The following is an 18,240-nucleotide window of genomic DNA, read 5'->3' as shown; positions in this document are numbered from 1 at the left end:
GCTTTCCAGACACAGAAACGAAACTGCAGCTGTGAACTGGAACAAAATGCAAAAAACAAACAAGGACAAAAGTCCGACTTAGCTGGAAGTTGTCTGGTAGCAGGAACATGCACAGAAAGGCTTCTGATTACAATGTTGACCGGCATGGAAGTGACAGAGGAGCAAGGTTAAATAGCGACTCCCACATCCTGATGGGAACAGGTGAACAGAGGGGATGATGCACACAAGTTCAATTCCACCAGTGGCCACCGGGGGAGCCCAAAATCCAATTTCACAACACCTGTCATTAGCTGAGGGTGCTGGGGGATGCTATATTGTAACATGCCAGGTGTAACATTACTGCCAGCTATTCAACTGACTGACCATCTAATGCATAGACAGACTGGCTCCAGCAGAATCGGGGCAGCTCTCATTTATAGAGACCATCTGTTCCGGCTCATAGAAGTGGGTCCAAAATGGGGAACCTGCTATGTGTCGAAATGTGGGTAGAATGATGGTACTAGGGGGGATTCCGAAACTTCTTTATGTAATTGTAGGGTTAAGTTAAGCGACTGTCCCCATGCTTTACACTGCAGCTACGATTGATCATATCGTGATATTTTCCTTATACATAATAACAATCAATAAGTCAGTGACCAAACTACATGTGAGAATAACCAGATGATTAAGTATCACAGGACATAATCTGCAACTCATCATCTAATATATACATTGTTACTCTACTTCACTTTTCTTTATTATTTTAGGGGGAACTCGGTGAAAAAGGTGATCAAGGACAAAAAGGGGAGCGAGGATTGGTGGTAAGTATAAATATTAAAGAGGATCTGTCACCTGAATTCACAATACCAACTGCATACGTTATTAGATCTCTTACACCCGATTAGGTCGGTGTACTTATCTATGAATAATCCTGATAATAAAATGAGCATTGTCGGATCCCAGACTAGAGCTTATTATTAGACAAGGAAACTTTCTAAATGATTATACTGTCATTCCGATGTAGATTTTCAAAGCAAGTACACCAGCCTCATCAGATCTAAGAAAATGTGCAGTTTCATATTTTAAAATCGATTGAAAGATTCACTATAAGTATTTGTCATGTCTAATGCATCAAACTATAATCTCTTAAATGGTATGTGCTATAGCAAAATTACCTACTGTTTAGGGCAAGTGTCATGCTAGTCATATGTTAAAATAAAAAAGAATGTTTTGGTATCGTGCTGGCCAGTTAAAAAAAGATTGATTGTTCTTCGTGGGAGACACAAAAAATGATCTTGTAGTTGAGACTTTTTAATGACTGACAAAACTAAAATAAGTGATGTTACATAGCAGCTTTCGAGACTACTGAGGCTTTGTTATACCTGATGCCTGATAAAGAGACTTACGGTAATTAGTCTGGAAAGCTGCTTTGTGTTATGCTTGTGTAGCAACTCACTTGAGAACAATAGGTAATATACAGGTGCCTCTCACAAAATTAGAATATTATCAAAAAGTTCATTTATTTCAGTTCTTCAATACAAAAAGTGAAACTCATATATTAGACAGAGTCATTACAAACAGAGCGATCTATTTCAATTGTTTATTTTTGTTATTATTGATGTTTATGGCTTACAGCCAATGAAAACCCAAAAGTCATTATCTCAGTAAATTAGAATAACAATAAACACCCACAAAGGCTTCCTAAGCAATTTAAAAGGTCCCTTAAGGTACCGTCACACTAGGCGATATCGCCAGCGATCCGTGACGTTGCAGCGACCTGGATAGCGATATCGCTGTATTTGACACGCAGCAGCGATCTGGATCCCGCTGTGAAATTGCTGGTCGCTGCTAGAAGGTCTGCACTTTATTTGGTCGCTAGGTCGCCGTGTATCGCCGTGTTTGACAGCAAAAGCAAGGATACCAGCGATATTTTACACTGGTAACCAGGGTAAACATCGGGTTACTAAGCGCAGGGCCGCGCTTAGTAACCCGATGTTTACCCTGGTTACCAGCGTAAAAGTTAAAAAAACAAACAGCACATACTCACCAGCGCGTCCCCCAGCCTCTGCTTCCTGACACTGACTGAGCGCCGGCCCTAAACTGAAAGTGAAAGCACAGCGGTGACGTCACCGCTGTGCTGTTAGGGCCGGAGCTCAGTCAGTGTCAGGAAGCAGAGGCTGGGGGACGCGCTGGTGAGTATGTGCTGTTTGTTTTTTTAACTTTTACGCTGGTAACCAGGGTAAACATCGGGTTACTAAGCGCGGCCCTGCGCTTAGCAACCCGATGTTTACCCTGGTTACCCGGGGACCTCGGCATCGTTGGTCGCTGGAGAGCGGTCTGTGTGACAGCTCTCCAGCGACCAAACAGCGACGCTGCAGCGATCGGCATCGCTGTCGCTATCGCTGCAGCGTCGCTTAATGTGACGGTACCTTAAGTCTTTTTCAGTAGCTCCACAATCATGGGGAAGACTGCTGACTTGACAGATGTCCAGAAGGCAGTCACTGACACACTCCACAAGGAAAGTAAATATAAATTTCATTTGGAAATCAAGGTGCCAGAGTCTGGAGGAAGAGTGGAGAGGCCACAATCCAAGCTGCTGGAGGTCTGGTGTGAAGTCTCCACAATCAGTGATGGTTTGGGGAGCCATGTCATCTGCTGGTGTAGGTCCACTGTGTTATATCAAGACCAAAGTCAGCGCAGCCGTCTACCAGGAAATTTTAGAGCACTTTATGCTTCCCCCTGCCGACAAGCTTTGTGGAGATGGAAATGTCATTCTCCAGCAGGACTTGGCACCTGTCCACACGGCCAAAAGTACCAATACCTGGTGTACAAACAACAGTATCACTGTGCTTGATTGGCGGCAAACTCGCCTGACCTTAACCCCATAGAGAATCTATGGAGTACTGTCAAGAGGAAGATGAGAGACACCAGACCCAACAATGCAGATGAGCTGAAGGCTGCTATCAAAGCAACCTGGGCTTCCATAACACTTCAGCAGCACCACAGGCTGATCGCCTCCATGCCACGCCGCATTGATGCAGTAACTGATGCAAAAGGAGCCCTGACCAAGTACTGAGGGCATTTACTGAACATACATTTCAGTAGGACAACATTTCGGATTTTAAAATCATTTTTCAAGCTGGTGTTATAAAGTATTCTAATTTACTGAGATAATGACTTTTGGGTTTTCATTGGTTGTAAGCCATAATCATCAACATTAACAGAAATAAACACGTGAAATAGATCACTCTGTCTGTAATGACTCTATATAATATATGAGTTTGACTTTTTGTATCGAAGAACTGAAATAAATTAACTTTTTGATGATATTCTAATTTTGTGAGAAGCCCCTGTACTAAAAACTGCATCTGATCCTGTTGGTTCCTGTACAGATCAGGTATTCTGACCACAGTCTCTAGTGGTGATTGCAGCTGTAAAGATAGCCCTAACCACACTAACCACAGACTTGGAGATGGCAACTTGGACCTAACATGCCTAAATGGCCATCGAGTTTCTTATTGTTCCTTCTAAGGAACCGAAGGGCAGAGCAGAGTGTGAATTACCTACAAGAGGTGAAGAGTGTTAAACAAAGGAAAGATCCCAGAGTGAGTAAAGTAAATAACAAGATACCAAGCAAAGAATAAAGCAAGTACTGTTTACAAATATACTGCCTATTTACTACAGATAAACAGAAGATAGGTGCAAGATATAGCAAAGAAACAGTGAAATTAAAATCTATAGCTGGGATCTCACAGACTGGATACAAACATCAGTACAATGTCAGAACATCCAAATGAATCTACCACCAGCAGGAAACGCACCCTGGGGGACAGAACATAAGACTGCACCCAAAAGGTGATAGGCAGACACATGGAAATACCTGTTACGCTAGATGGACTGTAGCCAGAAAACAGAATCCAATCACTTTGAGAAAAAGGTGTGCTGCTGTAGCTCAGCAAAAAGAGAAACCACAGAGCACAAGCTCAAAGGATCAAATCCAGGAGCATGACACTTAGTATCATCACTTATTTTACTTTTGTCAGCCATTAAAAGGTGTCATAACTACAAGATTATTATTTTGTTTCTCCCGTTGAGAACAATCAGTCATATGTTACAATGCCCATTCCGCCTTGGCAGCACTAGCAAAATATAAATCAAAGCATACTGGGCGTGCAGCCAAGGACCATAACATCATTGCCTTGGTTTAAAGTGCTGGGTTCCCTGTAAAAAGGACCATAACCACTCCTGACATTTTTATTTTAGTACATTTCCAGTGATAAAATAATTGTGGAGCATCTGTTCTTACAGATCGGTGTTCTGCTATTCTTCTGGTAAAAGTATCATTATAATAACAACTGGGTGTTGTTATTCCACTTGTCAAAGGGGCATGTCCCTGCAAAGACCCTCAAAGTCAGCACTGGTTGGACAGAGTCAGATTGTGCAGGGACACACCCACAACTGGTAACACCCAGTTGTCAATCTATTTATACATTTCTAGGAATAATAACAGACGAATGACCCAAAACAGAAGTCTAAAGAAAGAAGCTCCAGATTTGTTATATCACAAAGAATAGACAAGTCAGGAGAGAAGACAATGCATCGTTAAGGCTGCCCATACACATTAGATGGTGGACGCTGCGGCCGATCGTTCGTACACTAGCCTTCTCAGCTGACTCTCCCATACACAGGAGCGCTGACTCGGCCAAACGCTCCTTTGTTTTATGAGAAAGCCGCAGACTGACACATAGGCTGGAGGCTTATCTCAGGGAGGACAATGCAATCAGCAGTCCGAAATCGGACTTGACCAGTCGCCATCTCTCCCGACCATCAGTCAACCGGTGCCCCCATGCCAGTCAGTATTGGCGGATTGAGCCGACCTTAGTCTAATGTGTATGGAAGCCTTAAGTCTACATAGTAATTACATTATTGCCTTTTTATTGTAAGCTATAGACCCCTCGGACCAATGGCATGCTGCGTGAATGCTGCCGGCAGAGACAGTTTTGTCTCTGCACCATCAGAGCAGCACAGAGGCTCTTATGTTGTCCGGATCCAGCGATCTGGCAAGCTTCAGAGCAGCGCTTAGAAGCTCGATAGCAAAGAGCTTGCAAACGCTGAGCTCCATGCCTAGGAAACCGTCCTCCGCTGATAGACTTCAGAGGTGGCTGGTAAACTAGGCACCGAGCAGTAAACAATTTAAATAATAATCCCTATGTTCTTGAGCAAGGAGAGAATTTTAAATAAAAATTGCAAAGTTGCTTTATTGCAAAGTTGGTTTACAAGTACTTTGCAATTTTAACCAATTATGTCCAGGATAAAACATTTTCATGGTAGCACCCATCCTCCTTCGAGGTTGGCTCAGACCAACTTGTGAGTCATTGCCTAAATGATTAATATATGAAATATATTCATTATATTTCAGGGCACAAAGGGAAAGAAAGGAATAAGAGGAGCAACTGGCAAACCGGGAATTCCTGTGAGTCTTACGATTATTATATATGACAAGTTATTTTTCCTTTAAATTAACCTCAACCGGTGATAGCACATGGCGGTGGTACATTTTATTAGGAACAGACGTTCAGTGTTTTATCTCTAAGAAGTAAGAAGCTTCTTCGAGATAAAATATATCTTAGAGTTATCAGTAAGAAGCTTGAAATATTTTACCAGTGAGAAAAAAAAGTAACTAGATGATGGATTATCCCTGTGTTCCTATGTAAGTAATGACATGGCTCAGTAATATAACACTATCCGCAGATCCGAGTAATACAAAATCAGTGTATTGTCCGGTAGATCAACGTATAAAGCTTGTCAGGCCAGTTTATTGGATTATAAGAGCACAGGAAACCCATTGGAAAAGTGAACACAAAGCTGTCAGTGTGTGGTGTCATACAACATTCCGTACCTGTCATACACTGTGCCGTACATCGTGTCATACACTGTGCCGTACCTGTCATACACTGTGCCGTACATCGTGTCATACACTGTGCCGCACCTGTCATACACTGTGTTGTACCTGTCATACACTGTGCCGTATGTCGTGTCATACACTGTGCTGTACATCGTGTCATACACTGTGCTGTACGTGTCATACACTGTGCTGTACCTGTCATACACTGTGCCGTACATCGTGTCATACACTGTGCCGCACCTGTCATACACTGTGTTGTACCTGTCATACACTGTGCCGTATGTCGTGTCATACACTGTGCTGTACATCGTGTCATACACTGTGCTGTACGTGTCATACACTGTGCTGTACCTGTCATACACTGTGCCATATGTGTCATACACTGTGCCGTACATCGTGTCATACACTGTGCCGTACATCGTGTCATACACTGTGCCGTACCTGTCATACACTGTGCCGTACATCGTGTCATACACTGTGCCGTACCTGTCATACACTGTGCCGTACATCGTGTCATACACTGTGCCGTACATCGTGTCATACACTGTGCTGTACCTGTCATACACTGTGTTGTACCTGTCATACACTGTGCCGTATGTCGTGTCATACACTGTGCTGTACCTGTCATACACTGTGCTGTACATCGTGTCATACACTGTGCTGTACCTGTCATACACTGTGCTGTACCTGTCATACACTGTGCCATATGTGTCATACACTGTGCCGTACATCGTGTCATACACTGTGCCGTACATCGTGTCATACACTGTGCTGTACCTGTCATACACTGTGCCGTACGTTGCGCCATACACTGTGCTGTACATCGTGTCATACACTGTGCTGTGTGTCGTGTCATACACTGTGCTGTGTGTCGTGTCATACACTGTGCCGTACATGTTATACACTGTGCCATACTTCGTATCATACACTGTACCGTACCTGTCATACACTATGCCATATGTTGTGTCATACACTGTGCCGTACCTGTCATACACTGTGCTGTACATCATGTCTTACACTGTGCCGTAGTTGTGTCATACACTGTGCTGTACGTCATGTCGTACACTGTGCGTACATGTCATACACTGTGTCGTACATGTCCTAGAATGTCCGGTGGTCGGCGCTCACAGCAAGTGAGCATTTCTGCTGCTCACAGGCGATCTGATCATCGCCTGTATGTAGCAGATACGATCGAAGTAGTGCAGCTTCTAGTCTCCCACGGAGGCAATGGAAGCATGCAAAAAGTATAAAAAAAGTTTTTAAAAATGTAAAAGAATAAGAAAAATATAAAACTTTAAATCACCCCCCTTTTGCCCCATTCAAAATAAAATTAAAAAAATCAAACATACACATACTTGGTATCGCAGTGTTCAGAATCGCCCGATCTATCAGTATAAAAAAGAATTAACCTGATCACTAAACAGTGTAGCGAGAATGAAAGTCAAAACGCCAGAATTACGTTTTTTGGTTGTCGCAACATTGCACTAAAATGCAATAACGGGCGATCAAAAGAACGTATCTGCACCAAAATGATATAAATAAAAACGTCAGCTCGGCACGAAAAAAATAAGCCCCCACCCAACCCCAGATCACAAAAAATGGAGACGCTATGGATATCGCTATTTTTTTTTTTTTCAAGGAACTTTGGAATTTTTTTCACCACTTAGATAAAAATTAACCTAGACATGTTTGGTGTCTATGAACCCATAATGACCTGGAGAATCATAATGGCAGGTCAGTTTTAGCATTTAGTGAACCTAGAAAAAAAAAATCCCCCCAAAAACTGTGGAATTGCACTTTTTTGCAATTTCACCACACTTGGAATTTTTTTCCCGTTTTCTAGTACACGATATGTTAAAATCAATGGTGTCTTTCAAAAGTACAACTCGTCCCGCAAAAAATAAGCCCTCACATGGCCATATTGATGGAAAAATAAAAACGTTATGGCTCTGGGAAGAAGAGGATCAAAAAACGAAAATGCAAAAACTGAAATACCCCTGGTCGTTAAGGGGTTAACACTAAATACATTGATTTTATTGAAAAAATATGGTCTCAAAAGTAGACAACTCCCACTGAGCAGGAATTTCAGACCAATGGGGTCCAGGTATGGACCAGAATAGGATCAGTGAAGTATCAGGGAGGATATGATTTATTTTTTAAAGATAAGTGTGTGATCAGTGAGAGTAAGTAATATGGTTGTATGTATTTTGTTTAATCATTCTGACGACCAGGGCCAGTACCTGGCAAACTGTAATTGTCATGGCAGTCAAAAACCTACTGAAGGTCCCTGTGTCTACCATGTTTGTATGCCTATGAGATTGCCTGAGATTGATAATTTTACAAATACGCTGCAAAATTACAGTATTGCAGTGTATGAGATCAAGTGATCACAGGTTGAAGTACCCTAGGAATCTAATAAAAAATGTTAAAAAAAAAAAACAATGTAAAAAAATAAAAATAAATATATACAGTACAGAGCAAAAGTTTGGACACACCTTCTTATTTAAAGATTTTTCTGTATTTTCATGACTATGAAAATTGTACATTCACACTGAAGGCATCAAAACTATGAATTAACACATGTGGAATTATATACTTAACAAAAAAGTGTGAAACAACTGAAAATATGTCTTATATTCTAGGTTCTTCAAAGTAGCCACCTTTTGCTTTGATGACTGCTTTGCACACTCTTGGCATTCTCTTGATGAGCTTCAAGAGGTAGTCACCGGAAATGGTTTTCACTTCACAGGTGTGCCCTGTCAGGTTTAATAAGTGGGATTTCTTGCCTTATAAGTGGGATTGGGACCATCAGATGTGTTGGGAAGAAGTCTGGTGGATACACAGCTAGTAGTCCTACTAAATAGACTGCTAGAATTTGTATTATGGCAAGAAAAAAGCAGCTAAGTAAAGAAAAACGAGTGGCCATCATTACTTTAAGAAATGAAGGTCAGTCAGTCCGAAAAATTGGGAAAACTTTGAAAGTGTCCACAAGTGCAGTGGCAAAACCCATCAAGCGCTACAAAGAAACTGGCTCACATGAGGACCGCCCCAGGAAAGGAAGACCAAGAGTCACCTCTGCTTCTGAGGATAGGTTTATCCGAGTCAATAGCCTCAGAAATCGCAGGTTAACAGCAGCTCAGATTAGAGACCAGGTCAATGCCACAAAGAGTTCTAGCAGCAGACACATCTCTACAACAACTGTTAAGAGGAGACTTTGTGCAGCAGGCCTTCATGGTAAAATAGCTGCTAGGAAACCACTGCTAAGGACCGGCAACAAGCAGAAGATAATTTTTTGGGCTAAAGAACACAAGAAATGGACATTAGACCAGTGGAAATCTGTGCTTTGGTCTGATGAGTCCAAATTTGAGATCTTTGGTTCCAACCACCGTGTCTTTGAGTGATGCAGAAAAGGTGAATGGATGGACTCTACATGCCTGGTTCCCACCGTGAAGCATGGAGGAGGAGGTGTGATGGTCTGTGGGTGCTTTGCTGGTGACACTGTTGGGGATTTATTCAAAATTGAAGGCATACTGAACCAGCATGGCTACCACAGCATCTTGCAGCGGCATGCTATTCCATCTGGTTTGCATTTAGTTGGACCATCATTTATTTTTCAACAGGACAATGACCCCAAACACACCTCCAGGCTGTGTAAGGGCTATTTGACCAAGAAGGAGAGTGATGGGGTGCTACACCAGATGACCTGGCCTCCACAGTCACCAGACCCAATCGAGATGGTTTGGGGTGAGCTGGACCGCAGAGCGAAGGCAAAAGGGCCAACATGTGCTAAGCATCTCTGGGAACTCCTTCAAGATTGTTGGAAGACCATTCCCGGTGACTACCTATTGAAGCTCATCAAGAGAATGCCAAGAGTGTGCAAAGCAGTCATCAAAGCAAAATGTGGCTACTTTGAAGAACCTAGAATATAAGACATAATTTCAGTTGTTTCACACTTTTTTGTTAAGTATATAATTCCACATGTGCTATTTCATAGTTTTGATGTCTTCAGTGTGAATGTACAATTTTCATAGTCATGAAAATACTGAAAAATCTTTAAATCAGGTGTGTCCATATATATACATAAATATTAATGTAACTCCCATTATTGAAATAATGTCTCCATCCAGCGTACCCTCCCCCCGGGGTTCACAGCTGTGGTACCAGTGCCTAAGACTTGGTGCCTGGTGGCTACCTGCAGCTCAAGCCTGACTCCACCATCAGGCGCTCCTGGGAACACCAGGTAGCCGCTTAGCTATGCCCCTGCTAGGCAAGCCCAGCCAATGGCACAGTGGACCAACAAAGGACATATGAATCCAAAATGGTAACAATAAAAACTACAGCTCATGCAGCAGAAGACCAAACCCTGATACAAGTCTCTCAATAGAAAAAAAAAAGGCAAGAAGGAAAGATTGAAAGAGAAGAGGGGCCCACTGAGGATTTGTCATATAGGGACCCAGATAAATCTGGACCCTGTCCGGCAGAGGGCTTTGGGCTATATATTTTTTCACAATATACCCCTTTAAGCTTAATTAAAATAAATAATTGAAAACTTCTGAACCCCCCATCACATGTGTGCATAATCTGCATTACTTTTCTTAGGGAAAACAAGGTCCACTAGGATTAAGAGGTGCGGATGGGTACCCTGGGTCTGATTTAGTTGTTGGATTTCCTGGAAAGCCTGGATTGCCTGGAAAAGCAGGGTTACCTGTGAGTATTGTACCCATTGTAAGTGTGGTATACAGAGCAATGGGAATTTGTTTTATGCTAGCAAAAAACTCTGACACCCTTTATCTGATACCAAACACTCTAAAATGTTCGCTCACGGATCGTACAGGGAATCTGTCAGCGGGATTTCACTTCCCAAACTATTTATATGTGTGTAAACCTCTTTCAAAGACAAGTCCAGCAATACCTTTGCACAGCCAGTCCTTTCCTCCATTAGTGAGAAGTTGGCTTTTAAATTGATATGCAAATGAGGCTGAAGGACTATGGTAAATATGAAACCTCCGTCACTCCAGCTCTATTCCCTCCTGCTACACTGACAGCCTCTATCCTGTGTGACTTCAAGCACAGAAGCTATCAGTCAAGCAGGAGGCGGCGGCGAATAGAGCTGGAGTGAAAGAGGCTTCAGATCTACCATAGTGCTGCAGCCTCATTTGCATATCAATTAAAATGCTGATTTCTAAGTTATTCATGTACGGACTGGCCAAGTAAATGTGTTGCTGGACTTGTCTTTGAAAGAGCTATATGCTCATATAAATGTTTTTTTGGGGGGGAGGGTGAAATCCTGCTGACGGATTCCCTTCAATGTGGACCCCCATATGGTGATCCATGGAGGGCAATTTTAGATTTTGTGTACTGCAAAGACGTGACATGTATACATCAATCACACATTTGATTTATACAAATGTGTTAAATGAAAGGACGTCCTCAGTTATTCTGCAGGGAAAAAGGAATTTCACATGTTTTGTATTTTAGATAATATCAGATCCATGTATCTCATCTTTAATGTCATCCAGAAATATTCCGCCGGCTGTTTGATGTATCCATAAAAAGATAAAAGTTATAGAAGAACATCTTCTGACTTTCATCCTATTTAGTTGTTTGTTTTTGGACGAATCTTATAAAATGAAATCTTTGCCAACTGAAGAAAAACCTGAGTGTTATTAGAAGCTGTGACCGGACATCTGCACAAAACGTGCAGCCGTCCTCTTGTCCCATCAGAAGGTTTTTCTAGGAACTTGCAGATGTAGAAGTCTTGGACTTGACCTCTTCTGTAAAAGATTATAGCTGCTTTTCTCCTCCAGTCTTCAGACGCTCTTATCCATTGACTAAGTTTGGTATGGCAGCCAGCAACATTAGAAAGCAAAACAAAACAGCCTTTAAACAGGAGGGGCGCTGCTTCTGGGTAGTTAAAAAGCAGCTCATTATTTGTAATGTTGGATCAGGATTCCACAATACTGATGGCCCTTCTTAACAATGTCAATATCTGATCAGTGAGGGGCCGATGTCTGACGGTGCCACAGCACTTGTGCAGAACCTGCAGCTTCTTTAATGTTTAAATTGCTCCTAGTACCCAGCGCAGGTGCCATGGAGTAGATGATGTGCAGCTGGACAAAGCAGTGTGTACTGGTGTAAGCGCCACAGGTCCTTAAATCATCTGATTGGTGGAGGCGCTGAGAGTCAGGTAACAGAAGTCCTGGAGACCTCAGACAGGTAGCAGAGGTCCTAGAGACCGCAGACTGGCAGCAGAGGTCCTGGAGATCGCAGACTGGCAGCAGAGGTCCTGGAGACCGCAGACTGGGAGTAGAGGTCCTGGAGACCGCAGACTGGCAGTAGAGGTCCTGGAGACTGCAGACTGGCAGTAGAGGTCCTGGAGACTGCAGACTGGCAGCAGACGTCCTGGAGACCGCAGACTGGCAGCAGAGGTCCTGCAGACCGCAGCAGAGGTCCTGCAGACCGCAGACTGGCAGCAGAGGTCCTGCAGACCGCAGCAGAGGTCCTGCAGACCGCAGACTGGCAGCAGAGGTCCTGCAGACCGCAGACTGGCAGCAGAGGTCCTGCAGATCGCAGACTGGCAGCGGAGGTCCTGCAGACAGCAGACTGGCAGCAGAGGTCCTGCAGACAGCAGACTGGCAGCAGAGGTCCCGGAGACAGCAGACATGTAGAAGAGGTCCTGGAGACAGCAGACATGTAGAAGAGGTCCTGCAGACAGCAGACTGGCAGCAGAGGTCCAGGAGACCGCAGACTTGTGGGAGTCCAGGAACAGGAACTGAGCAGGTCACGGTGCTCAGATAAACTAAGAGTCTTTATACCATGACATAGGTATGTATCTTAGTAGGCCTTATTTAAGCCCTAGGTAGATGGTCTACTCGCAAAGCCCAATGTGGAGCACAATAGAGTTTAGCGGACCGGGGTGAAGAGAGCAGAGCCCGCACACAGGACAGGTGTGTAACATTTAAGAGCAGACTATCGAAATTTTGATCCCCGAAAACGCCTTCAATTTGTTTAAAACTGTATTCTGAAATTTCTTTATTATTTCTACCTGTGAAACTTAACAGCAACTCTGAATGGATTCCATCTCCCTCATGGCTGCAATGATCCAGAAACAAGGATGTATCAGAGGTAGCCATATGTGCCACTCAAGAGTCTGGAAAAGCTTGTTAAAGGGCTGTTTCCAAGATATTAAGTTGCCCCCTATCCTATGGATCACTGGGGTCCCAACAGTTGAACCCCCAACAATACATAGGATAGGGGATAACTTACTATTTTAGGAACAACCCTTAAAGAAAATTTCCTGTATTTTCGAATGGCTCTAGAACCCAGGAACCAGCTCTGCAGAGTCCAGTTTTGAATGGAGCAGAGGTGAGCACTGCACCCTCAACTTCTGCTTCATTCATTGTCTATGGGACTGCCAGAAAAAGGGGAATATTATTGAAAAGTTGTACAGCCCTCAGTCCCATAGACAATGAATAGATTGAAGCAGAGCATGCGCACCTCCACTCCATTCAAGGCGGGATTTTGCAGAGCTTGGTCCCTGAGCCTTATTCTTGGGCTCACTGGGGGTCTCTACAGTCAGACCTCCGGCAATCAGTACGTTATCCCCTTATTTTCTGGATAGGGAACAACTTACTATCTTGGGAATAATCCTTTAATGGCAACAACAATCTGATAACACCCTATTTAGGGACATTTTTAATATGGTTTGTGCCCAGTTAGTCCTCAATCGTCCTCCTTATCATATAGACTCATTACCTCCATCTCTGATAACACAAATTACATATCTATTTAATCACTGTAGGGTGTAAGTGGCAGCCCCGGGCTCACTGGATTGGCAGGTCTACCTGGCCGACAAGGGCCAAAGGGTTCTCCTGGCCCTCAAGGAAGTGATGGTGCCCCAGGACCTAAGGTAATAATGACCTATTATTATACACTTTTTACTTACTATTATCCCACATTAATTATAGGAATTTTAAAATTAAAATTTCAATTAATTACTTTGATTTTAAACTTTTTGAGGGTGAGACAGGACTACGTGGTTACCCGGGAAAATCAGGCTCAAGGGGTTTTTCTGGAACACAAGGTGATCAAGGACCAAAAGGTGAAAGTGGCCTAAAGGGGCTTCTGGTGAGCATCCACCATCTCTTGCCCAGTAAAGATTCATGATGTAATGAATAAGGACTAATCAAGCATTGTGAATATACAGGGAGACGATGGTGATCAAGGTCTCATGGGTTTCCAAGGGTTCCCTGGCCCAAAGGTACAATACCATCTATATTATTATTGTTTTTGCTATTGTCTTTAAAGTTATAAAATCTTTGTAAGAAGGGGAGGAATAGAAGTTGGTACAGTGGTGTAATTTCACACATTCTAACTGAAGCTTGTTTTATAGGGTCCTTCTGGTGACGTTGGTCTAGTGGGTATCACTGGTCCTAAAGGTCCTCCTGGACAAGCTGTAAGTATCCATTATCGCTCTGGCACTAATATTGGTCACATTATGGAGGACATTATTCTAAATATTGATTTCAATCATCTCTTATGATTTACGTCAGACTAACATATTCCATAGTGCTGTCCGCAGAGTGGAATCACTCACAGTCACAAGTCTCAGTTACCTGTGGGGAACATTGGTCATTCACTGATTCTAATTTTTTTCATTAGGCGGCTGCGTCTGCTTGGTTTACGCTGGGGGAAACTCTTGTTATATGCATCACACATAGGCGGCCAAAAGAGTGTTCACTATGCCATTTTTTATGCTATATGGAATAGCATAGTGGAGCGCCCCCAGGGGTACTCGGTACCGGGTCCTGCGGTTCACAGGGGGATGTCACGGTGGCTGACCCAATCCGTGGCCCTGGGACGTCCGTATTAAAGGGGAAAGGTCTTTAAAGGGATGAAGTTTATGTTCGTGATGCCACCTGTGGCATCCGGTCAGGGTGACCGACGCTGCTTTAAGGGGTCCGCTGGGGTGATGTTATGGCAGGTAGATGGTATACCTTCCCACAGGTGAAGTATATCCCCAGGGCTTCCCGGTGTGTAGATGGTGGATGGTGAGAGGAGCAGAGAAGAACGAGGACACAAGGTTGCAGTCTCTTTACCTTTACTGAAGACTTCAGCATCCACAGTCCAGAGCACCAGATCACAGGGCAGGCAGAGTCCGGACGGTTTGGAGGCAAGTCCAGAGTCCCCTTGTCCAAGTGGAAATCAGTAGCCTTCCCTTGCGCTGCAGTGGTGTAGTCCCTTACTGCCTATGGCTTCACATAAGGGTCTCACAGATGTGATGTTTCACTCTCTCTGTCCCCCGTATAGGATAGGATAGGACAAAACCCGTATGACTGGTGACTTGAGCCTGTTTATAGGGTCACTTAGATAACCCGGCTCTGTGGGTGTCACCGTGCCTCCTCGGTGAAGGTTCGGACAGGTAACCTGCAATTAGCTGTCCTGCCGGACTCTGAAATAAGGCGTAGAGGTCCTTACTCCCTCGGTGTTCTGGCTACCGGGATACTGCGCCTCAGAATGAGGCAGCCTGTTCGGGGCTGGTCCCCTTCTGGTATCCTCTCCTTTGCTTCGACTTCCTTCATGTTCGCTGCAATACAATTCTGCTTTTCAATGCCTCTTTCTGGGAGCTGCAGCTCAAAGGGCATGCACAGCTCCGTTGACCCTCTGTCCTCCTCAGACTACTGTGTGGAACTTTCTTTTTCACTTTCCCTACAGACTACCAGTTATATATATGTGGGGAGTGACCTAATAAATAGGAGCAGAATCTCCCCCTGGTGGGCTGGAGTGTGAATGTGTTGCATGTTTGTGATACCTGGATGCAGTTATCCTTTCTTGCCTCCAAACAAAGCATCACTCTCCCCGAGAGGAAAGCAATACCACTGCGACGACCAGGACCCTGGGGCGCCGCAATAGTCTGCTGGCAGGACCGGTTTTCAACAAAGTGGGGCCCTGGGCAAAAGTTTAAAGTAAACATATTGCACCAACACATTTTGGTTGCATTTACACAAGCTGAGTTTAGAATGTTAAATGAGCGTAATCGACAATATTGAAGGGTTCAGCGCTTGTTTACCACCTTCTTTACATAGGCTGTCAAAGAACGATGGGCACAGACCGATCACTAATAGATCAATCTGTCCCCATACAGTATCATGTTATCTGCAGCTTACACTGGACGATGTGCTGCCGAGAACAATGATTTATGTTCTGGTACAATCAGTCCAATCACCCTACACATTAGCAGCATTTTGCTCATTCGTTGGGCGATTGCCGACAGGTTTACACCTTTGAACTCTTGTCTGTTCTGCCGAGATTTATCTGAGTGGAAAGGGGAAAAAAATGAAATTGTGAAACCGAAAATTTGGCGCTGTCATAAAGGTGTTATGTATAAAGTTGTGAAAAGCTGAATGAATCGTATTTAGTTTTACTGACTGGTTTATCGTTTCTTCGGTCAAGGGAAACAGCGGTCCCGTAGGTCCTGGTGGAATAATAGGACCCACAGGCAATCTGGTGAGTAGAGATAAATGGTTCTGCAGGTTACACCCGTCGTACATGCAGGGATAAACGAAAACTAGAGTCTGGTCGGTCGCTTTACGTTCCCATGCGGTGTAAGCTCAGCGTGTTTTTTGCAATATATTAAAGTAGCTGTAATATGGATGAGACTTCAAAGACCTTTAAGAGTCACTCCTGTCTTAGTCTATAGGCGCAGTCACCCGGCCATATAAATCAGAGCAAGATCGGAGCACAGTGCACGGGCTGGCCGGCAGCTCTCCCTACCTGATCTGTTTCTATGCAGCTGGCACACTCGGGTAGGGAGAGCTGCCGGCCAGTCCGAGCATTGCGCTCTCATCTTGATCCAATTTATATGCCCGCTTCGCTTCACCCCAATGTATGGAAAGGATTTCACTGCATTAGTAAAAGGGCCTGTGAGAATAGTAAAACAAGACTCCTGAAAAAAATTCCATGTGCACAGACCTTTAAGCTATGTTCACACTATGTTTTTGTTTCGTTCCGGTGGTCAAAAACGACGGGATTTTCATGCGTAAAACGCTTCAGGAAGTGATGATTTATTTATTTTTTTCTCCTGAAGTGTTTCGGTAAAGTTTTTTGTGGGTGACTTTTTTTTTTTACCATTTCTTGGAGATGATTTTTTTTCTAAACAATGTAGAAAGCAAATAGGTTTTCACAAGAAATTAATAGGCAGAATTTTTCAAGAATTTTCTGAGCACTTTTTCAAGCATTTTTAAATGCAGACCTGCTAAAAATAAAAAAGCCTGAAAAAAGCTACAATGTGAACATAGCCTAACTCTGCATGCAGCTTCTAAGCATATGCCATTGATGTGCACAGACTGCCTGCATAGTGATGCACTAGCGAAGACCATAACTTAGGAGATAACTTTGTGTATGTATCTTGTCCATAAGGAAAACATAAATTCTTAGCCATTTTTATCTTTTTTTATTTTTTAGGGAAATCGGGGTGACAAAGGATCAAAAGGCGAAATGGTAAGAAAATGCAGTGTTGAAACTATACATATCAGGGCGGCCTGAGAATGAGCAGCTGATCCAAGAGCATCTGTCACCTGACAGACCCCCCTATTATCTATATGATGCCCCAAATAATGGGGGGCACTAATTCTACCTGCAATGGTTAAACAGACCCCCAAATATTCTGCCCAGGGGACCAAAGGATTTCAGATGCTTATATCTGCTCATATAAACGAGAGTTTCCCTTAATCTAAGGGTAATTACTAATGTTACAAGCAGCCCCCAAACTGCAGCAATACATGGTGGGCTCCTGATGTAAAAGAAACTTTGCCTTGGGACAACAGTGATCTCGACATCCGCTACATTAACCAATTATGGGCTCATTGAAGGTTGTTTTGTATTTAAAGTGGATCTGTCACCACATTTTACAATAGAAATTATTGCATAGAGATTAAACCTGATGAGACTGATATATTTATTTTGAAAATCAATGTCAGTATGACTTTTTAATTCTGTTATAAATATGAGTATTGACTGATAGAACCCATGAGACCAAGTGTATTCAGTCTCCGTCTCCCCAGCCTGACTGTCAGCTGCAGCGTGTTCTGAGCAGTGTGAGATCTCAGCAGGGAGGAGGAACACTGAGGAGCTGTCAATCAGGCCAGGTGGGTGGATATTGAGCTACCTTTTAATAAAGGCTCATATGGCCCTTCTGACATGGACTTTCAAAATAATTATCAAGTCTAAGATATCAGTATAATAACATGGAGACTTTATTGTAAAATCAAGTGACGATCGCAATAAAGGTCCAGTGTGATATGACTTTTACAATAACCTGTTCACATTAATCACATTTAATATTTGCCTCCATCTTA

At 43.3% G+C, this 18,240-nt stretch overlaps 1 protein-coding gene across 1 annotated transcript in view; it reads left to right on the top strand.

Moving 5' to 3' along the window:
* COL24A1 (collagen type XXIV alpha 1 chain) overlaps nt 1-18,240 on the top strand; it is a 256,293-nt gene that overhangs the window by 227,147 nt on the left and 10,906 nt on the right. The window contains exons 45-53 of the mRNA XM_077278882.1: nt 747-800; nt 5,399-5,452; nt 10,484-10,591; nt 13,686-13,793; nt 13,904-14,011; nt 14,091-14,144; nt 14,277-14,339; nt 16,337-16,390; nt 17,348-17,383. Of these exons, the coding sequence (XP_077134997.1) occupies nt 747-800; nt 5,399-5,452; nt 10,484-10,591; nt 13,686-13,793; nt 13,904-14,011; nt 14,091-14,144; nt 14,277-14,339; nt 16,337-16,390; nt 17,348-17,383 (639 nt within the window). The remainder of the gene's footprint in view (nt 1-746; nt 801-5,398; nt 5,453-10,483; nt 10,592-13,685; nt 13,794-13,903; nt 14,012-14,090; nt 14,145-14,276; nt 14,340-16,336; nt 16,391-17,347; nt 17,384-18,240) is intronic.

The sequence above is a fragment of the Ranitomeya variabilis genome, chromosome 8, assembly GCF_051348905.1.
Source record: "Ranitomeya variabilis isolate aRanVar5 chromosome 8, aRanVar5.hap1, whole genome shotgun sequence".
Taxonomy (NCBI): Eukaryota; Metazoa; Chordata; class Amphibia; order Anura; family Dendrobatidae; genus Ranitomeya; species Ranitomeya variabilis.
This window is presented reverse-complemented; position numbering and strand designations above follow the sequence as displayed.